Source organism: Seriola dumerili, unplaced genomic scaffold (genome assembly GCF_002260705.1).
Source record: "Seriola dumerili isolate Sdu_G_001 unplaced genomic scaffold, Sdu_1.0 BDQW01000465.1, whole genome shotgun sequence".
NCBI lineage: Eukaryota > Metazoa > Chordata > Actinopteri > Carangiformes > Carangidae > Seriola > Seriola dumerili.
Window position 1 is genome coordinate 1,561,585 of NW_019174720.1, and position 23,422 is coordinate 1,585,006.

Here is a 23,422-nt window from a genome sequence, read left to right on the forward strand (position 1 = left end):
CCAGAAGAGAATGGCAAGAAGGGACCCTCATCCTCCATTGTCCTTCATCGCAATGTAGTAAGGGTAATTGCACCATATTCACAATTGACGATGACGACATAGTACTAGTAAGGGTTGAAGAGGACATGATTGATGTTATATGTGATGCACGAAGTAACCGTGTCAGCACAGTATGGCTGCATGAGAGATTTGATGATAAAGGGGATTTTCCATTTTGGTGTAGCCAACCACGGTCTTGTGAGGCCTCCCCCGCCCATGGGGATCCTAGTGCATGGTATAGACAGTGTCGTAAAGAACAAGCCACCGGGAGTCCAGTGTCTTCCCCTACTCAGCCCCCTTTTAAGCCAGGTGCTATTCGATTTAAGTGTCCGAAAAACACAAGCGTAGGGGCAAAATGTCAGATATACACACTTGGACTTAGTAAGCCGCGGTTTGGCCACTGGCAGGCCATAGTATCGATGCATGTACAAACACAATGCACCCCTGATACTTGCTCAATAATTTTGAGTTCCGTGTATGACAGCAGTAGTGAATTCCCATTTTGGTGCGGTCAGCCGGATGATTGTGTCACGAATCCGGCCAATCCCACGGAATTTGAGTGGCAACCTGCATGTAGAGCAGGCCAAGTAATAAGAGACCTCCCAATTTGGGCACCGTCTCTTGAAGACCATAATGTTGCGTTGTCTGTTATGACGGAGTTTGCAAATAAAGGAAATTATTCGAATTGTTGGATTTGTCAACACATGCCCACCTCTTCTAAATCCCCTATGCTTGTTCCAGTTCCATTCACAGGTGCAGATTGGGAAGTGTCAGGATGGCCAGCCTTTGCTGGTTGGTTCGCCAATGATGATGAGGATTGTTATACACCTGCATCACATTCTGCACCTGATGAACAAACTATGTCTCAGTATCAGGGTGATAAAGGAGAAGCTATTCGTTTTGCTGTGAGAACCTTTAATTATAATTGACGGCCCACAGACACCAGTTGGGTTTCTCGGTTTAAACTAACATATTATAAGAAGTATGTGCAACAAGGACTTCGTTATAAAATGCAAATGACTTTAGCTGAAACTGATTGTGCAACAGAAACTGACTGGTTGAACTCTGATTGTACCCTTATTCCAACCACAGCATCTATTCGACTTGACGTGAGTGTACAGCATGTTCCCTGGATCGGAAAGTGGATAGAAACACACTTGTCCTGGGTGAAACATAATTGCACCAGGCCTCTAATCACGACTAGACCTCAGGATAGGGGTTGTGATAGACCACTTCCTCCAGTTCCCGTTCATCCTATCACTAATGTTCACTGCTGTCTCAACTTTAAAGCGGAGCACGGATTTTTCTTAGGTACAGCTGACTGTTCGGATAATATGATCAATCTCTATGGTGAGACAAGGAATTTACCACTTCCAGAGCAGGTTTATTTGGTTTGCAGCAATCTGGCTTATGGCTGTGTTCCTAGGATAAGCACTTCTCATAGGAAGCCCCTTACAGGCACGTTATTGGGCATATCTTGTTCCTTTGATCCGACGTGCAGCTGCAGAAGAACTCACCCCTTATCATGTACGACACCGACGCGCTATTTCCTTAGGTTCCAGAATATTGAGTATTTTTATGCCATCTTATGGTGTATATTTAACTCAACAGGAAGTGGCCGTTTTCTCGTCTGTTTTAGAAAGGCACATGAATAGAACTACAGTAGCACTCACAGCCATGCAGGGAGAATTAGATGACATTAGACACATGGTGTTACAAAATAGAATGGCATTAGACTTGGTTTTGGCCTCATGAGGTGGTGTGTGTACAGAATGCTGCACTTATATTGTAGATGCTTCCTCTGCGGTCCATGATGTGATAACAGACACCGAACAAGGTATTAGGGAACTCCATGAGGATAACCACTGGAATCCCTTTGGAGCGATGCAGGCTTTAACAGGATCTTGGGGGTCTTCCCTCATCTCGGGGCTGGCATGGGTAATCAGGACAATTATTTTCATTGTGTTCATAGTTTTTTTGTTTGTGACCATGACCAAAGTGTGTTTTAAGGTTAAATTCTGTACTTTAATTGTCAAAATGACAAAATGGGGGATTGTAATGGGAAAAACTGTTTTCCTCCATTTCATGTAACGTTTTCTTTTAATCGGACTGGATGTTCTCTTTTAATGTATGAACAAACCATATGAACTGATCTCCGCAAATAATGAACACTTAATGATTAAGCAAGATAAACATACTTTGTACCCTGGATGAAAGTTGAACTGTCTGCGTAACATGTGTACGTGATAGTCACTGTATAAAAGAGCTACGTTTGAGATTGGAGGGTGTCCAGACTCTTGATACCGTTGTGGTTGAGTGAGGCTGCACCCTATTTGGCCAAATAGTAATGTGTTGATCTTTGCCTCTGCTTATGATCATTGTGTTGATTGCTGGTTGTTCATTCTAATTTGACATTGTTGTCTGCTTTCCTCACCTTAGAGCAAAATTGCCTCTACATTCATCAGTTGTGCATATGTCAACATGTTGAGGAGGTCAGGCTTGATGATGTTTAACACGTTGCACATTATAATTAACAGGCAGCATTTCTGAGGAAAACTTCAGTTAGTCTGGTATTTAAAGAAGTATCTTTTTTTCTTTCCTTTGGATTCCCTTCTGTGGTTAGCTGTCGCAGTTTCTCTAACTATTTCTTTTAACATAAATGTCTTTACTTATATTAGTCTGAATCACTGGGTGCAGGCTGTGGGTATAATCTTGAAGGTGGCATTCTTCTCCATTTCCGTTTTCAAAATCTCCTTCACTACAGAAAACAACAACAACCTCTGAGCTTCCGCCTACACACTGAAAATGGCACGTTTTGATCTGGATCATGTGCAGACTTCTATTTTTTGTGGGTAAAAAGTCATTTTAATGACAATGCACTCGCCTCCCCATTTGCAAATGTACACCAAGACTAGTTCCCCTCTGACACTGTTTTGCAGCAGAACCGTCCCTGCACCCTTGGCACAGCCCCGCTCAAGACGACTGTGATTAGTTTAAAGAAATGCAAACAACCCAGAATGTTTTCCTCCTAAAGCAGAATTATGATGGTACAGCCAGAGATGGGTCTGGATATGTGAGATTAACTTAATCACTGTTGCTCTGTCACCCTAAAAACTCCCAGATCTCTTACATATCTAAAATAGAATCACCTCCTCGTGGTTGTCTGCCTCCTCCACTCAAAGTATTTTCAGGTTACATCCCTGTTTATCCAGAGTCATAGAAAATATGAAGCATTTGTGTGAAATTTTGTCATAATTGCTGTGTCAAGTCTTGGCTAAAAAGTGTTTTGTGACGTCCCATTGATGTTTACCTTTGACCATTAAAATCTAATCAGTTCATCCTTGAGTCCAAGCACATGTTTGTGCCAAATTCGAAGATGTCAGAAATGTCATCAGTGTTACATCATCTTTTCACTACCATCTGACTGTCACAGCAGCAGAGACCAGGACGCAGTCTGAAGACACTGAGGTAGACTATGTTAGGATCCTTTCTCAGAGAAGGGCCGGTGCTCTACTACAGTTCACATCATCAGTCACTCTCAGTGGTTGACAAATGTTCAGAGGAGCCCATAAAAGACAGCAGACGTGATGTTGGGATAATGATGGAGGACATGCTGTTTAATTCTTAATGTGGCTCTGTGTGTAATTCCTCTGAGCAGCTGAAGCTCCGAGGCCGTTCATCTTGTCCCGACACTTTAATCCACTCAGATATGAACATGTCTCTGTTCCTGCAACCATTTTCTCACCTGCTCATAGCTGTGTATGAGACTTATTACACAGGTATTCACTGTGGAAGCCTCACACAGAGAAATTATATTTCATGCTGTGAACTGTCTGAAAGGTATGAAGAGTGGGTAAATCAGTTACAGTAGTTTTTACTAAATTCATTATTCATTAACAGTATCTGCCAACCCGTGGTTCTTGTTTACTTCCCTCCTTCTTGCCCATTATTTTACAGAGATAAAACACTCTTTTGGTCTGAAAAGTGTAGGGTCCACAGCAAGATGTCTCAACCATGACCTGGAAAATGACCATGGCCTGTGCTGTGGCTCTTTGTGGTCCACAGATCAAGATTCTTGTTAATCAGTGACCTGAAACCCAATACATAGAGCATGATCCTCAGGCTCTCTGTCAGTGTTGTCATTACCGACACACAATCAATCTTAGGATAGGTTTGGCCACAAAGGATCCACCCGTTGGAAGACGAAGATTGAATAGATGTTTCACACAGAAGCCTGGTTCTCTCAGTCATTTAGAAATGAAGGTAAATATCTGAGCTCTTACACAACTGCAGGTTTAGTTTGTGTAACTTCTGTCAGTAGATGCTGTGTATTTGCTTCTCAGATAAACTTTGTCCTGGTGGGAGAACTGAGTGTTTTGACTCAACACTGTTTGTGTACTCTGCTCACACAGCTGGGAGAGGTTTGGATACCTTACTACACTGTTTACTGGACTCTATACAGTCAGTTCATACACTGCTGAAGACGTTCACCTGCACAAGACCAAAACATATGGAGAACAAACCTCCATATATACAGTACAAATGTCTAACTGATTAATGACAGCATCATTGTTGTTTGGTATTTATCTTATGTCAGTATGATTGAGGGAATGATACTCCTGAATGCTGCCCTGGTTTTCATACAGGACATCAAAACATTTCATGGTGTAAAATGTAAAAGCCTGAAAGGGTTAAACTGAAAGAAGTTGAAGTGGCAGTTGAAGTCAGTTCAAGCTTGAGTAGAAGCTTGTGTGTCAGTGGAGGTGAAAGAGCTGAGAAGAATCGGTGCTGTAGCACTGAAGGAAAATGAAGTGGTAGTTTAAAACATAAGTAGAGCCTGATGCTTATCCACTGAAAGAAGTTGAAGTGCCAGTTGAAGTTAAGATGCTGAAGAAAGCTGAAGTGTTAGTTCAACAAAACAACAACAAACTGAGTTGTATCGGTAGAGTCTCCGAGAAACCCTCCACAGACCAGGATCCTGTGCAGACCAGGATCCTGCACAGGATGAAGTGGGTGGTCGAATCCTCCACAGACCAGGATCCTCCACAGACCATGATCCTGCACAGACTAGGATCCTGCACAGGATGAAGTGAATCCTCCGCAGACCAGGATCCTCCACAGACCAGGACCCTCCACAGGTTGAAGTGAATCCTCCACAGACCAGAACCCTCCACAGGTTGAAGTGAATCCTCCACAGACCAGGATCCTCCACAGGTTGAAGTGAATCCTCCACAGACCAGGATCTTTCACAGCTGGGAGGTATTATCCTAAAGTGACTTCATGAGCATTAATCATCTGAGATGAAACTAGAATAACATTATACTGTTACCGAGGGCATTTCATCACAAGGCAATGTTGTCATGGCAACAGAGTGTTTCCCCCAGGATTGTTTGTCAGTGGGACTGGCCCAGGGGGGGGGGGGGTTGTCTGTGGGGCACTTAGTAACAGGTTGTCTTAGAAACAAATTTATTCACATTAGTCAACTTTAACTGACCACTGATCAGATGTCAGACTTTATGACCATTTTCATCACGTTCCAGCAACACTGTGGCTGCAGCTCACCTGACAGGCTTCAATGACAGAGGAGTGAAAAATGAATGCAAGGATGATTTCTGTCTTTCATCTTTACTAGTTAACCAGAACCAGGTAATAGAAACAAATTAATTCAGTGAGCAGCTCAGAGGCTGCTGGCAGCTTCGGACAACATTTAAGGTGGAATGTCTTCTTGCGTGTTACTCAATGCATGAGTTGACCTTGTGAATCAATCAATACACCTTAAATGTCATTATGAAATTATTGGCTCTGGACTTTATTGATGATCAGATCTTCAAGCACTTAAAAAATGTACATGAATTCCAGTGGGGATTAATGTGGGATGTGAATATTCTGTTTCCTCACTTGATGCCACCTACAGTATGTTGGTGTCAGTGAAGTGAGCCCAGCACACCGACAGACAGGCACAGAGGTCTACAGACACTCAACAGGGCTAGTAAAAACATTCTAGATGTTTTAAAGTTATAATATGTAACCTTTCCACGTTAAAATGTCTAAAAGTGACAAGACATACTGTATGTTCTATATTTTGCGAGCTCAGCTCCCAGGTCCTGGAGACATTCTATCCTGTGTCCACAGAGTGTTGGTGAATCACTGATTTTTAAAGTGAAACTGCTTTATTCAGTGTTTATACCGGTTTTAATCCCCTGGTGTGTTTGTTGTGGAGAGGAGGACACCTCTGTGGATAATTCAACTGCTGGTAAAAACCCCCTGAAGGTCTGGTTCATAAGCTATCAGAGAAACAAAGGTAAGTCTCAGTTCCCAGGTAGTCCCTGTCCGCCGAAGAGCGTTTATAACTCACTTATTTTTTGGGTAATTTTTGCCCATATTAAGATTGCTACAATGAGAGAGAGGAAAGTCAGAGAGAGAGATAGATAGAGAGAGAGGGGATGACAAATAGGACTAACCCTTTGTAAGGGGGCGCACTACCAGGTGAGCCGCCCTGAATTACTGATTTTTAAAGGTAAACTGCTTTCTGGGTGTTTCTACTGGGTTGAATCCCCTGGTGTGTTTGTTATGGAGAGGAGGACACCTCTGTGGATCATTCAGCTGCTGGTAAAAACCTGCTGAACGTCTGCTTCATAAGTTATCAGAGAAACAATCAGAACAAAGGTTAGCATCAATCTCAGCTCCAGCTCTTCCCTGAGTCTCTGTCCTCCGTACAGCGTCGCTCAAACACTGACTTTAAATGTCAAGTTGCTTCATTCAGTGTTTTTAACGGTTAGAATCACCAGGTCTGTTTGATTTCCTGACCCAATGACACTGAAGGAATCCAAACCGGGAGGAGCTTACAGTAATGGTGGTGAAGACAACAACTCCCGTGATCCCACGCTATTTCATGACGTCACCCAACGCTGTCTGTTCTTATTGTTTTGATTGAGAGAAGTTACATACTGTGCATTTAACAGTTCCCCTGGTCCACTGGTCCAAAGATGTGGTGACCGACTGGGATTTGTCCTGATGTGCCTGATGGGCACTCTGACTGTGAAGGGTTTTGTCCTGCCTGGGTGGCGCCAGCGGTCAGAGAGAATATCTATAGGTGATGAAAATCTATCCAACTAAATGTCAGCTAGTTAAATCCGCCTCTCTCTGTTCTTTTTCCTTCTCCCCTCTTCTTTCTCTTTCTCCTTCTCTCACCTGTGTGTCTCCACTTTATCCGTCATTTCGAATTAAAAGCCCTCTGCAGAGTTGTGTAAGTCATGACATTGTGGTGGTGGTGACGATAATTTTGCAGCAACTGTTTAAAATTCTATAATACAGGACTCAGTTATCAGGCAGTATTATTTTCAGTGGCATCAGTACAGATGTGGACATTGGTCAAAGTGATGTTTAGACACCAGTCAGACTGAAGCTGAGCTGATATACAGAGGATGGACTCTCTCCAGAGTCACTGAGTGTTGATGCTGGGTGTATCTGAAAGCTGGAGGCCTGCTTCAGGCTGTTGTGAAGGCTGGCTCAGCTGTTCTACAGCCAGGTTTAGTCTGGACCTAAACACACTGAAGCTAAGGTGGTCGAAGAGCCAGACAGAAAGGGGGGCACATAGGGGTTTGTGAGACAAGCTTATCAACACTACAGGGGCTATGGCTTAACAAATTGGCTTCTCTGTTCACTGTGATTAGAGTCTGACCAACACACACAAAAACACGCACGCACACACACACACACACACACACAAACACAGTGACAGTAGATCTGAGGTTGATGTGCTGACAACCAGAGACAAGCAGTTACAGCCAGACCTACAACCTAATTTCTTTTGTTGAAAATTGTTCTTCAAGGACTCTGCGTGTGTGCGTGCGTGCGTGCATGCGTGTGTGTGTGCTTGTCTGTGAACTGTCTGTCTGAACATACACATACAAGGATGTGTGATTGTGGTTCCAGTGTAAACCAGCTGATCAGTTAACTCCTTCATAGAACAAGTGACGTGGGTGCAGACAACAGGGACGGATGGAGACGTGTGCATCTACTTCTGGTGTGTAGTAAGGTATCCAAACCTCTCCCAGCTGTGTGAGCAGAGTACGCAAACACAGTGTTGAGTCAAAACACTCACGTTACAGTGAATTGAGACCTTTTAACACTTGTTGCAGTTCTTCCACCAGGACAAAGTTTATCTGAGAATCAAATACACCCCCTCTGTTCAAACCCAGATATCATCTACTGACAGAAGTTACACAAACTGAACCTGCAGTTTTGTAAGAGCTCAGATATTTACCTTCATTTCTAAATGACTGAGAGAACCAGGCATCTGTGTGAAAAATGTCCATTCAATCTTCTTCTTCTTCCAACGGGTGGATCGGGGACAGAGCCACAACACTGACAGAGAGTCTGAGGATTACACTGTTAAATGTAAGTATTGGGTTTCAGCTCAGTTCAACAGCTAATGGTACAACTGTTAAAACCAAGGGCCTTAAAACCTCAAGTTTTTGTGAAAAATAGTTACGTGTTGTCAAGGTCGCTAGGCTACAGGAGGACTTTGCGATGCAATGGTAAGTGCAGGCACAATCTCATTTCAGTTAGGCCTTCACAGTCTACATCGTTCGGACGAAAGATCGTTCCTCTGAAAGATGCGGCCCCTGAATTGGTAAACAATGTTTACCTCTAAACACTGACCTGACTGATAATGGAAGCTTTATGGTTCAGTGTACATCACATCCCTGTCACTATCTCCCATTATTAACACTGAACTGAACAGACTGGAACATAATCAATGTCTACATTAATAAAGAAGTACACACACACACACACACACACACTGTGATTGTGTTCTGTTTTTATGTTGTTGGGTTCTGTGTTAAACTAAAACCTGCTCCTCTCATTAAAACAGGTTATGACAGTAAAGGCTCACTGTGTGCTGCATTTTTCGACCCTGTGAATGCTGTCACACACACATCACATCACACACACACACACACACACACACACACTCACACATCACTCTGACCTGTTTATCTCCATAATTCCGGAAATTATTGATATTCTCAGACAGCGTCGGTGCATTACTGAAGGAAATATTGACTTTTCTTTCATTTTCATAATTGACAGCATTTTAATATTGATGTGAGCACAGCATTGATCCTCACTCATTGACATTTTGTCATAAACAGCTGTTAGACACATGAAGGTGAGGAGGAGATGGTTATGTTAGCAGGACTGTTTGGTCCTGATGAAATTCAATGTGATTCTTCACTTTTTTTCCTTAGTGATACCAAATATGATGCCAATGCATTAAAGCTCCATATTTCCCTCTTCTTCTGTGTTTTATTTGAAGTGTGAACAACAGGTCAGTGAGCCAATCAGAAGAGAGGAGGCTCTGAGCCTCTCTTCTGATTGGCTGACTGTTTTCTCAGTGATCCAATAAAAATATTGAAGATTTCAGGAAAAACTCTTTTAGCTTTAGTTTTAAGGCTCAGATTCTGAATACAGGCTGTGTGCATTTCAGGCTTTGATACTTTCACAGTATTAATATAGAACCTAGACCTGATCTATAATCAAACTACACATGGACATCTACCTTTAGACTATATGGGACTTAAAAGAATGTAATAGTTATATACTACTGACCCTGTATGGATGTGATATGATTGCTGCCATTGCTGTATGACTCAGTTTAAATCCTTTAAATCCTGTAAAACATGAACAAATACATGAATGCCATAGACTTTCTCTTTTTACAGAGGAAGCCTATCATAGTGATCAGTGATCAACTGCTTCTACGATTCAAAATGCCAGACAGAATTGTTCCTATACAAATACTGTTTAAATAATTTGCGTTGATAGTGTTAATTTTGTCCGTCTGTCATATGCTGAGGTCTCCGACTGTGTATCTCACTCACTGACTCGAGGCGCAGTGATTGGCTGAGTAGCATCATGTGACCAGTGCTGTAAAGTCTTGAAAAGCTGCTCCAGTTAAAATTGAAAAGCTCTGTCAAAATGTAATAACTCTCAATAATTTATAGGTCATAGGTCCAGGTCCGGATAGGACAGCATCTGGGTCTGGACCTAGACTGCAGCCTCTTCTTTGCTGCTCTATAACAGCAGCTGCCGGTGCCTGCAAAGCACAACTTCCTGTGTTGGCTGCTGTTGTAAAGCAGAAGTAAAAACTACTAAAACACTAACATCAACAAAATAGTTTGATAAATGTTTTTTCTTCCAAATGAATGTAGAAAGTAAAGGTCACAAAACACAGCCGCGTATCCACACTGAGCCTCAAGTCTAAAGATAAAAACTGACTCCTGGACTTGCTTCAGTTTAGGTATTTTAAATTTATCGTTCCCAGTCAGTCAGGGTGAAGAGCTTCAGTACATCAGCAAAACTCAGTGACATTCATTGGAAAACATAAATTCATAGAAAAACATGGGCGAGTTCAGCACAGTGTCCATCTGATCAGATAATGGCGTCCATCAGATGTTCAGCGTGTCAGCGTATTTCAATCTTTCTGTGGTGAATCGTTTTGAATGCATGGACCCTGAAGAGCTTCAGTGGACTGATTTAATATTTCTCTAACTCTGTAGATACTGTATAATCAAAGCTCTCATACCTGCACAGGTGAAACTACCTGCTCACTGTGACAGACCTGCTGCAGGTGGACAGGTCGCAGCTGTAAGATCAAGTAGCTACATCATTATTATTCATTAACAATGATAGATATGGTTCAGATGATTGTAAAATGTCTCTTTGATGATGTCGCTCTGCTTCCCTCAGTGGTGACCGACTCAGCTACAACTCACACTATTGTCTTCAGACTGACTGATCAGTCACCAAGCACCGTCCTGCAGGGCTGAAAAATGAAGCCAACACTGAAGTGCCAAAAACTGTAGTTCCTCAAATGACCACTTGAAGCCCCTGTTGTGTTTGTTTCATTGTTTAACATTCAAGTAATTATTTAGATGGCCTCTTTAGAGAACAGTAGGCACTGCGTAGTGTATCTTAGTCTCTTCACACATTACGATATGCTTTTTTTTAACACCTTGTGCAGCAGTGGTGTAATGATGCACTAACTTTCCACGCTACATCCAAGCGTCAACCTGTGAGGCTGAAACATGAAGCCAACACAGAAGAACCAAAACCTGCAGTTCCTCTAATGACCACTAGTCTGGCTCCAACAGTGAGTCAGTCCCCATAGACTCCCATGTTAAAATGTCCAACTTCACAGCAGAAATAAACATGTTTACAGCCTGGTACAAAAACAGCTTTGGTCTCTAGAGCTAATTTCCTCCTTCATGGATTAGATGGGAGTTAGGAGCGGAGTCAGACACTGCTCAAGATTGCAACGGTGAAGCAGCTCACTGTAAGCTACGTCCATCTTTATTTACAGTCTATGTCCTACACAAACACACACACACACACACACACACACACACACACACACACAGAGCTCTGTAGCTGACATGATGCGGGCTGTCACATTGACATGGTCCATAATGGCTGCTAATGTTATTGGATATTTTAACGTAGTGTAAAAATCATTCTCTCTGCTCCGGCCTCAGGGTGAAAACAGAGGGTCACAGTGTTTCTTTTGTTTAGCGAACAGAGCCGATGTGAGTGGCTGGTTCACGACACCTTGTATAATATAATATGTTTCTCTTATGGACCATTCTGATGGTAATCACTTAAAAATACATGAGCTCTGAACACACCTAACCTGAATTATGTAACAGTTTATGAAGCTTTTATGTTCTGCCGGTCTAACATTATCATTTACTGTGACAGACACTGAGTGGTCGGGCGGTGGGAATTTAAGACAACCTTCTTTACACACATAAGGGATTTTTTATGAAAGCAATGAGGTTAAAAGTGAACTTCAACATCTTTTGAACTCACTTTTATCATCAAAAATATGTCAAACATCTTGGGATGAAATGAATTCGGTGTAAAGATGGCATTGACTCTGACAAAAGGTAAAAGGTAAATATTTCATTTATTTTTATTGGGATCTGTGCTGAGTCTTCTGCTGCCACCCCGACACAAAGGAAGAGAATTTCATCTCAGCTCCTCACTGCACTGGAAATATTATTATTAAATATTATAACTCAGCAGCTGTGACCTGTGTGCAGCTCTACAGCTTCTTACACAGTACAAAATAGTTCCAATGAAACTGATCACCACAAGGTCAAACGTATTTTGCAATGATTCACAAACCAAATTCCCTTCACCTCCATTGTCGTGCGGTGGTGGCATAGAGCTGGGGGTTACCCCGGGGCAAAAAGCAGCTGCTGGGCCCATTTAACCCTGTTCTGCCCACTCTCTCTGTTCTTTTCCAATATCTTGTTTCGTCCAAAATCAGATGAAGTTAACGATGATGTGATGACAGGGAAGAGCAGTAAATCTTCACAATGAAGAAACTGCCGACAGCTAAAGGTTGACTCCAACCTTCAACTGATTATCTAAATAGCTGCTGGTTAAAATTTTCTTTTGAATGACCAGTTGATTAATGGAGTTATCATTTCAGCTTGCTGATGTATCAGTGAGGCTGCATCTCCACAGCCTGGGCAGGTTAAACCACACTGCCTGCACGGCTGTGGGTGAGTGTTAAAATCACCTGCACCATTAAGTTAAAAGACTCCTCCAGAAGCAGTCAGATCAGTGTTCAGGGACTGAGCAGTTTCAGTGACCGCAGAGCCGTAACAAAGAATTCTAGGAAGCCTCCCACTGTGTCCCGGCTGCAGCACAAACAAACTGAACATTTTATTTATATGAAGCAGCAAGAGATAGAGAGAGGTGACACTGACACATGGAGACGTGTTAACCCTGGACCGCAGCACCGCCCTGAACACTGACTGCTAAATGTCACATCTTAATGGAGCCACAACATAAAGTCCAGCTGTTTGTTTCAGCCTGTGAAGAGGAAGTGATGTAGAACAGCCCTGTGTCTCATTCTGCCGTCTCCCGTGATCACACTCGCTAATTTCAGCTCATCACTGTGTTCATACTGACAGTTATGGTAAGGTGCAGTGCACTGCGGGTAATTGCATGGTTACCATATGAAACAATGGATACATGGTGATGTACTGGAAGGGGAGGGGCCAACAAACTATGTTCAAACTTGTGAGAATGGCGGCTGAGGAAGCTGCAGCTGTTGCGATGGTTGCAGCAGTGAACACCGCACCATGCGAATGTAAGTTACACATGTTTACACAATGTGTACCACGGTACTGTTGCAGGATAGAAGCCATTAGGATGTTTACTGGGTTGGTCTTGGTCTTGGATCATTTGGTACTGTGAACAATAATGTGAATTGAGCCTACAACTATCACCCAGTGAGTGTTTTTTTTGTTTTTTTTTAAGACAAAATGACCCCGTTGAAATTCATGCCCCTCGCAAGTAGGGATGGGAATCAGGAACTGGATCCATTCGAGAACTGGTTCCAAATTGTCTGAAATATCAGAATGGTATCAGTTCCTTTAATTGATGTTTATTGAAACTAGTAATAACGATAATAACAACAATGATAAGTCAGTAAAACATTTGATACAGCTCAAAAAACAATAATACCACTAAAAACAGCATATACAGTAACTGAAGAAAAGTGCTTTTCAGAGCCAAGTGGGCTCATACGCTCATAAATTGTGTAGCCCTCTGCAAAGAGTGAACAGCAGGAACTAGGGGTGAGCATGATTAATCAATGATTGATAATTGATCTTTAAGAATTTTTTCGATCATGAGGAATCAGATCGATCTAACGTGTGTATCAATGAGGTTGTTTTAATAATGAATCGATAATTGATCGTTAATTTTCCCAATGATCGAATGAGGACATTTCTTCAAGTGCCCATCCCTGGCAGGAACAGTGATCAGGTAAACCTGTTCTCTCCAAGCTTGATGTCAGTAAAAATGCGGATTTTAAATCTAACTAAAGTCTGATTTGGGGCGGGTGATGGATGGGTAGAAGGAGGTTCTATTGAAGGAGATTAGCCGCCATTATTTTAAAAAACAGTACAAATGAACGTGAACTAGTTCATTTTCATCTGTATGAACTGAAATTTGAACTAGTTCTTTTTAAGTGTGAACTGGCACAACACTGATCCACATCATTTTAAAACAAGACAGTGATCTTCTATTCTCTCAGTCAAGGTTTACTTACAACTCTGGTCTGATGGACTGACATGATGGACTGACATGATGGACTGACACTGACTATTGATTACATATTAAATTTAAAATGTTATTAGCTGAGCACAAGCATATTTCTCAGTAAATAATAACCAGCATGTATTCAGCCACAGTATAAACAGTATTTTATATGTAAACATTTCTAAAAGGAAATCTGGAGGAGCCTGTTTGAATGGACCTGATGCAGCTGATCAAATTAAATTATTATAAATTAAAGCTGCGGTCATATTCTACAGGCTCATGTTTATATTGTATAACCAAGGCTAAGTCAGGTGTGACTGTGTAGCCAGAACCTGTGTAGGCCTATTTTTTTACACACAGAAAATGAATCAGGAATTGTTATGGGAATTGATAAAGAATCAGGCATGTGTCTGTGTGTGTGTGTGTGTGTGTGTGTGTGTGTGTGTGTGTGTGTGTGTGTGTGTGTGTGTGTGAGCTGTCCTTGTACGCAGTGCTGATTTCTAACAGGATAGTACTTTCCCTCCATTTCTTCCTTCCTATCTTTCATCTCTTTTTCTCTGAGGTGTATCACCTTCTCTACACATACACATACACACACAAACACTCTCTGTCTCTCTCTGTCTCTCTCTGTCTCTCTCTCTCCGAAGCTTTTCTCTCGAAACATTAAATAAACACAAAGCTTCCTCATCACATAGTGCTTCTCATTTCCGTGTTTTCCGCTCAGTTCAGTGAATTCTGTGTGACTAGCGTGAAAAACAAGCGCTCAGTGTGCGTCCCTCTCTCCTACACAGTGAGTGGCGGGTGGAAACACACTCAGGAATCACTGCTGCTTTTTCTCACAGCAACACAGATCAATAATCAAGTGAGGTTGTATTCTCACAAAATAATCAGCGTCTTTCAAACATAACAAAGTTCTCTATGTTCTCAACCGCCGCTGCTGTACAGAGTTGTTGATAACGGAACTGATCTTCTTTGCACTTATGGTTCTTTTTTATTTCCATTTTTATTTCCAATGGTTGCTTGTTGCGCTGTGTGATGCTGATACAGTGTGATGTGTTGACTGCTGCCAGCAGAAAGGCTTCAGACAGTATCAGACGGAGGGACACTGAGGAGGACAGGAGGAGTGAAGCTCTGCTCATGATCCAGCATCAAGTCCCTGCAGGAAGAAACAGACACGCTCTGTTTTTACCATCTTCTCACAGCAGGGGGCCGGACTTCTTATAGATCACCTGATGTGTGGAAAGGCCTACAATGATCTCACTACACACTCTCTTTACAACACAGACCTGACTCTTTACAATGATCATCTGCCTTTACTAATATGGCCAACCAAAACATGCCTGTTTCTAGGTCCAAGAATCCAACATGACATCTTTAAAGCACTCAACCGGCAGTCCAAAAAAAGAAAAACATAAATCAGAGACCAATCAGCAAATCCACACAGCAAATGTTTGTCATCATTCAGTTATGCAGATGATTTAAAGGACTTTTTCCCATTATTGAAGACTTATTTTCAAGACCAGGTCCAAACCTAGTATCTGTCTGGACTGTGTGTGGTCAATGTGTGAGAACATAGTTGAAAAGTGTTTTGGAACCGCTGTGAACAACTACTGTCATTGCAAAAGTAGCAAATTAGCATATTCATGACATCATCATGATGTATCATCATTCAGTCTGGTCTCAGCTTAGTATCAGCTGGTCTCAGTCTAGTGTTAGCTGGTTTCAGCTCTCTGTCTGTTCTCTCCCCCTCTTTGTGCTTACAGCCAATGGGGAAACTCCAACACTTGTCTGACCAATAGTATAACTTCATCACTCAATCAGTCATATACAATGGCGTTTCTAAGGCCTCACAACAACAATAAAGCAGGTGCAGATTAATGGATTAAACCAGTCTCAGTCTCTACAAGTGGATTTTATCTTAAGTTAAAAAGTCTGACTGAAAGTTACAGTTCAGAAGCACTGTTACCACATTCACCTCTTCACTGTGATGTGTTAGCTTTTCCTGTGCACCCTACAACCCCCCCACCCCCCCTCTAATTACATCACTGTGTGGAGGCATGGAGATCAGGTTCATTTCACTTTGGCCAGCAGCGAGGTTGTGTCCACACAGACGGAGAAAAACCATCTGAACCAGATGTAAAGGGGATTTTTCTTTTCAAGGAAGCAGTGACAGCTCACATGTAAAGCCCTCACACTCAGAGCGCTGCTGCTGGAGAGATGGAAAACTCAGTGTGTGTGTGTGTGTGTGTGTGTGTGTGTGTGTGTGTGTGTGTGAGTGTTGTGGGCTAAATAAGAGAGTGTGGAGCAGAAGATATGGGGTTACAGTGGCAGCCGGTTGCAGAATCTGATGGACTACAACCTCAGATTGCAGGGTGACATGTTGTTAGAAAACCCCTCAGAGCAACAACACACACATGTATGCACACACACACACCCCGCTACAGGCTGGAGGAAGGACATTTGTGTAAAAAACGTTGATATCCAGTCAAAATTGTTTTCTACACCACAGCACAGTGAGGTGAATTGAGGTGAACTGAGTCCAGAGCTGCACAGTACAGCACGTCCCTGAACTCACCGTCAGACAGCACCCAGACTTTACTATGATGCAATGAAGCCTGTGTTCCCATTGGCTCATGTGGTGACATGTTAATATAATTATTATATGTTAAATTAATTATTAATTAATTTTACAGCAGAAATAAACATGTTTACAGCCTGGTACAAAAACAACATTTTATTAAGGCTTAAAGTTATGGCCTCTTTCAGTGACAGTTGGGTGAGCATAAGCTTGTCACAAACTGGTATGCACCGAAGTCTCAGCTCCACACGTCCCACCATATTTGGATTAGCTGGGAGTTGGGGGCGGAGTCATACACCGCCCAGATGGCGATGGTTTAGCAGCTCACACTTTCACTCATCTTTATTTACAGTGTACGGGATGGTGGGAAGGTACCAACGACCAATCTTCACCTGGTACTGTTTCCTGGTCAGAAATAAAATATATAAGCACGGTAGGATTTGAACATCCTACTAATAAATGGAGATATCTGTCTGTCTGTCATCATGACATCACAGAATGTTACTTTGTGGGTTTGTAAATAGAAACCATTACTCCCATCAGGCTACTGACAAGCACATGTTGAACGTAAGGATGGGCATTTTCAGTAATTTCAATATTCGAGTACTCTCATCACCTTATGAACGAGTACTCTGTTACTCGCATTTATGAATATATTTTTACCCTAAAAAAAGAAACACAGGAGGTCCGTGTCCGACTGGAAACACAAGTGGAATCAATGTCAAGCTTGTGTTTCCAGTGGGACACGGACCTCCCCGACCAAGCCTACTGTTTCGCTGTCGGAGAACATGATATGCAAGTTTAATGCCACATATCTTTCACTGCACATTATTGTCATCTTTTTTATCAAAGTATTTCCAGACATCACTTTTCTGCTATGGTGCATGCAGTGCCAACTAATGTAGTCAAATCAAGTGTGTATCTTCCAGAGTTCCTGTTTTGAGTATGTGTTTACACACACACAGTGTCCTTAATAAGCCGCGGTGGAGGGAAACATCAGCAATAATCCTACACACAACAGTGAGGATGAAGACACCTCCCTGATATGTCGGGGTCAGACTGCTGAAACCTCACTTCAGCTTCAGATGAACCACAGAATGCAGTTTTGCTCAAAATTGATGATTGTAGAAGGTTTTCTTTGTACATAAATCAGTACCTGTGCTTTAAGGTTAAATGCTTGAAAGAGTAAACTAGCTTTTAGCAAAGCAATTTAAAGTACCGCTAACGTTAATTATGAGTTAACAGATGTAAGTTGATGTGTGTTCACCACAGTGATTGTGGATCTGCTGACGCTGTGCCACACCCCCTACATCAATCATTATCAGCTGATTTTGATCAGTAGATTGGAATTAATACCTCTAGTCAGCGAACACCATAAATATAACCTGTGGTTAATACTGTCTGTGGCTGAGAGAAGCACTGTGTGCTGTGTAGTGTAGTCCTGCCTCCCACCTTGTTCACTGCGCTGGCGCCCAACATGCCACCAAAACAAAACAAGTCGGTCATGTGGAACTTTTACAAAGTGTGTGGGACTGATATAACATACGCCATCTGCAACGCATGCCATGATAAAATACCTACAATTTGAATGCAGCCTGTATCTGACTGTAAATCCTATTATTCTTTAGTTTGCATAATGCAACTGAGTTAATGCTCTGAGACATATTGCCTTTTATTTCTCAGACTATTTGTACTGTTTAGCCTATTGAATATGCTTCATTTTTTTCAGTTTGTTAATAATTGTGTTAATTCACATAAATTAACACATGTAATTAATTAGTTATCACATTGTGTAATTCAGTTACCGTCGGATACTTGTTGCATTGCTCTTTGGGAGTGTTTTGTTCTGCTCTGTTGAACAAAGTAAAAGCATGTTTTTGTGGTCGTTTCATCAGATGACTGGTTTGAGGTCCCAGTTCACCACAAAGCTAAACAGACTAACCTCCCGCTAGACCAGCTGCTATAACAAAAGACAAAAAATGATGGGTATCGGCCGATTTCACTCATAGAGGATCGGTATCTGCAGCAAAAAAACATGATTGGAGCATCCCTAGTTAATAAGGTTTAAATGTTGATTTTTTTTTCATCTGAATTAACAACTTGACCAGTGTAGAGACAAATTTTCTTCCTCGTATGGAGGTACAGATGGTCCTGTGTGATGGACTGATCGGCCTCATACACACACTTCTGGTTTGGTCATAGAACCACCTTCATACAAAAGATTTTCCTCGCCCCGAAAACAACAACCTCAAACCCTGTCGCTCCATCTACACCTGGGATTAAAATGAGCCTCGTATCCAGATATGATTTTAACCTGATGACAGAACATTTATACCTGTTGATAACTTGCGTCTCCACACTGAGATCTGATCTCTGTCCAACTCACATCACAACATCCTCCTCTCTTCTGCACAGGTCCCAAAAAAACAACACAACCACAAAAGAAGAAGCCATCCGTGAAGCTGCGTTATTGTGCTCGCTTGTTAAGCTGCCTAGCTGCTACCTCACTAGTGTGGAACAGTCCGCTCACATTGTTGTATGTGGTCTGACAGCGCAACTGCATTTATACAGTTCAGTCCCGATACATCCCTGACCACCTCCGGAGGTGGTTTGGCCGACCGCATCACAATCCATCTGTCCTCAGTGCATCTGGGGATCATTTACACCTGTACCATCATGTGGTCAGGCTCTATCTCACTGCAATCACATCACACTTTACAGCCAGGTGTAAGCTGCGTTTAATCAGCTGTCTGTGGTTCTCAGGCAAGAAAACAGGATCTCTGAGGTGTTCTCGGTCTGTGGTGGTTTGTATTCAGTGCCCACCAGTGAATATCAGGCTCTCATGGATATCTGGGTGACAGGTTGAAGGTTCATCATCCCAAGGAAACTGAAATTTCCTCTTAGATTTGTGCTCTCATGAGCAACTGAGTCCTGACTGCTTTTATCATCTAATGAAAAAGCTGTTTGTAGATATCTGGGCTTATTGGCTCTCTGGCTGCTGTTCTCTGACGCCACAGGATGAAAAGAAGGCATTTAGGAAGATACTGCAGCGAGTGACGGGAGGAGGAACAGGCCCTAATGATATTTAAAGGGACTAAATCAGGAAATGCTTTTCCTGCTGCGTTTGATAGAAGTGGGCACTTCCTCCTTCAAAGGTACATCTATCTACTGTTCTATATGTCGACTGATTCACATGATGAACAGCTGGCGCACTCAGCACAAGTCATGTTTGTGAAGGTCAACCTGACCAAGAAAATGACTGATACCAGGGAGTACAACAAGGTACGTCCTCCTGGGGTCAGGGGAACCACCTTTATGCAGTGTTTCTAAAGCATTTACCACTCCCATATAAGATCCACTTTACTCTGCTGTTTTACAGACCACTACATCACAGGTGTGACAGGCTGAAATCTCAACAATATATCCTTCAGGATCAGGTTCCCTCAACAGACCTGAGGTGAGACTGTTTGCTCTCACATTAATGATGGAGGGATTTAACCCCTGACTTGGTGAATTATTCTAAGTGTTGAATAAGGCCTTGTTTGAGGCTGCCTCTAACTAGAATTTCCATACATATGTTGATGATTTAAAGTTGCTTTTGATGAATTTCCTGCAAGAGAAACTCAAATTTAACCAAAAAGGTTTTAAAGCATCAAACTGAGGAGCATTTGCAGACTCTGAGGATGTCACCTCCTGTATTTCATACAGGATTTGCTCTTTTTCTGTAGATTCATTGAAGGTGCGATGGGTTGTTTTTTTTTTTTTCGTCCAAAATAGATGAAAATAAATAAAATAAAAATTCCGCAATCAAAACATCAATAGCCTCAGCTGTGATTTATTTCCACAGGCAGCTCTAATGAAAACCACTCACAGCTACAGGACGTGTCTGAGCTATAGCAGCAGCAGCAGCGGCGGCACTTACATTGAGGTGATGTTCTGGAAAAGGTCCTCGATGCTCCCGCTGCTGTTCCCGGCGCTCCCGGTGCCCTGGAAGGACAGCAGCGGGAAGAATTTGCTGTTGTCGGACTTATTGCAGTAGATCTCCGTGGGCGAGCAGGTGCAGGTGGGCGGGCAGTCCAGCAGGGAGCTCAGGTAGTTGTGAAAGAAGGCGCTGAGCAGAAAGACAACCTTCCAGCAGCACCATATCCTGGGAGGGCGACGGACGCCGAATGCGCCAAATACCGCGCCACATCCATCCATACTGTCTGGATTCAAGTCCGCAGATCTCTGAGCAACTTTACAGCAGCAGTAAAAAAAAAATATATATATATATATATATATATAAATGGATCAGATCAAATCCGCTCTCAAGTCCGGTCCGCGCGGAGGTGGGCGTGTGGTCCCCCTGTCCTCACCTTATTCTCTCAGTCGTAATGTTAGAATCAAAAACATCTCCCTTCACGTCTGTGCGTATCCATACGTGTGTGTGTGTGTGTGTGTGTGTGTGTGTGTGTGTGTGTGTGTGTGTGTGTGTGTGTGTGTGTGTGGGTATGTCAGGAGTATTGATGATGCCAGTCACGGCTTCTCTGCTCGATCACAAAATCACCACTGAAGAGGAGGAAAAATTCCGCAAATATTCCAGGTACACACATGAAGGGGTCTGAGCGCGTGCAGTCCGGTTCTCTTTCTCTCGTCCTGCTCTCTCGGCATCGTTTTATGTCATCCGTTCATATCTCTCTCTCTCTCTCTCTCTTTCTCTCTCTCTCTCTCTCACTCTCTCTCTCTTTTACACACTCTGTCTCTCTCTCTCTCTCTCTCTCTTTCTCTTTAGCGCTGTTACCGGTACCAGGGGGTGAAGATGGTGGAGAGACATAGAAATGGACTGGGAAGCAGAGAGAGAGAGAAAGACTCTATCCTCCGAGCCTCAAGTCCCCCCTACTGGGCAGAGGGGAAACTGTCACAGGGGTGCACACATGCACAGTCTGTGTTGGTAGCAGCACCACACACACACACACACACACACACACACACAGTGGTATGAAAAAGTTTAGGCACCCCTGACAATTTCCATTATTTTCATTTATAAATCATTGGGTGTTTGGATCAGCAATTTCATTTTGATCAATCAAATAACTGATGGACACAGCAATATTTCAGTAGTGAAATGAGGTTTATTGGATTAACAGAAAATGTGCAATATGCATTAAAACAAAATTAGACAGGTGCATAAATTTGGGCACCCCAACAGAAAAATCACATCAATATTCAGTTGAGCCTCCTTTTGCAAAAATAACAGCCTCTAGACGCTTCCTATAGCCTCTAATGAGTGTCTGGATTCTGGATGAAGGTATTTTGGACCATTCCTCCTTACAAAACATCTCCGGTTCAGTTAGGTTTGATGGTTGCCGAGCATGGACAGCCCGCTTCAAATCTTCCCACAGATTTTCAGTGATATTCAGGTCTGGGGACTGGAATGGCCATTCCAGAACATTGTACTTGTTCCTCTGCATGAATGCAGATTTTGAGCAGTGTTTTGGGTCGTTGTCTTGTTGAAATATCCAGCCCCGGCATAACTTCAACTTTGTGACTGTATCTTGAACATTATTCTCAAGAATCTGCTGATATTGAGTGGAATCCATGCGACCCTCAACTTTAACAAGATTCCCAGTACCGGCACTGGCCACACAGCCCCACAGCATGATGTAACCTCCACCAAATTTTACTGTGGGTAGCAAGTGTTTTTCTTGGAATGCTGTGTTCTTTCGCCGCCATGCATAACGCCCCTTGTTATGACCAAATATCTCAATCTTTGTTTCATCAGTGCACATCACCTTATTCCAAAATGAAGCTGGCTTGTCGAAATGTGCTTTTGCATACCTCAAGCAACTCTGTTTGTGGCGTGTGTGCAGAAAAGGCTTCTTCTGCATTACTCTCCCATACAGCTTCTCCTTGTGCAAAGTGCGCTGAATTGTTGAACGATGCACAGTGACACAGTGACATCTGCAGCACAATGATGTTGTAGGTCTTTGGAGGTGGTCTGTGGGTTGTCTTTGACCGTTCTCACCATCCTTCGCCTTTGCCTCTCCGATATTTTTCTTGGCCTGCCACTTCTGGCCTTAACAAGAACTGTGTCTGTGGTCTTCCATTTCCTCACTATGTTCCTCACAGTGGAAACTGACAGCTGAAATGTCTGAGATAGCTTTTTGTAGCCTTCCCCTAAACCATAATGTTGAACAATCTTTGTTTTCAGGTCATTTGAGAGTTGTTTTGAGGCCCCCATGTTGCCACTCTTCAGAAGAGAGTCAAAGAGAAGAACAACTTGCAATTGGCCACCTTAAATACCTTTTCTCATGATTGGATGCACCTGTCTATGAAGTTCAAGGCTTAATGATCTCACCAAACCAATTTTGTGTTCCAATTAATCAGTGCTAAGTAGTTACAGGTATTCAAATCAAAAAAAATGACAAGGGTGCCCAAATTTTTGCACAGCCTATTTTTCACATCTGATTTAATTTCATACAACTTAATATTGCTACACTAAAAATGTTTGTCTGGAAAATACCCCAGTACTCTGCTTTTATTAGAAAATGAATGGCACGCCTCAGAGGGGTGCCTAAACTTTTTCGTACCACTGTATATATGGTGCACAACAAATATCCAGCAATGCAGTGGTGTGGTGAAATCCAACCAACCTGCTCGAATTTTTAAAAGCTTCATCTAATTGCAACCAAATTTCGCTCA

General features: G+C 42.5%; 1 protein-coding gene across 3 annotated transcripts in view; it reads right to left on the reverse strand.

Annotated features, from left to right (window-relative positions):
* The window catches only part of LOC111234822 (NT-3 growth factor receptor-like), a 188,713-nt gene extending 167,746 nt beyond the window's left edge, over positions 1 to 20,967 (reverse strand). For all 3 annotated transcript variants that reach the window (XM_022762999.1, XM_022762998.1, XM_022762997.1), the window contains exon 1: positions 20,664 to 20,967. In XM_022762999.1, the coding sequence (XP_022618720.1) occupies positions 20,664 to 20,941 (278 nt within the window). In that variant the 5' untranslated portion in view covers positions 20,942 to 20,967. The remainder of the gene's footprint in view (positions 1 to 20,663) is intronic.
* Positions 20,968 to 23,422: the final 2,455 nt, after the last annotated feature.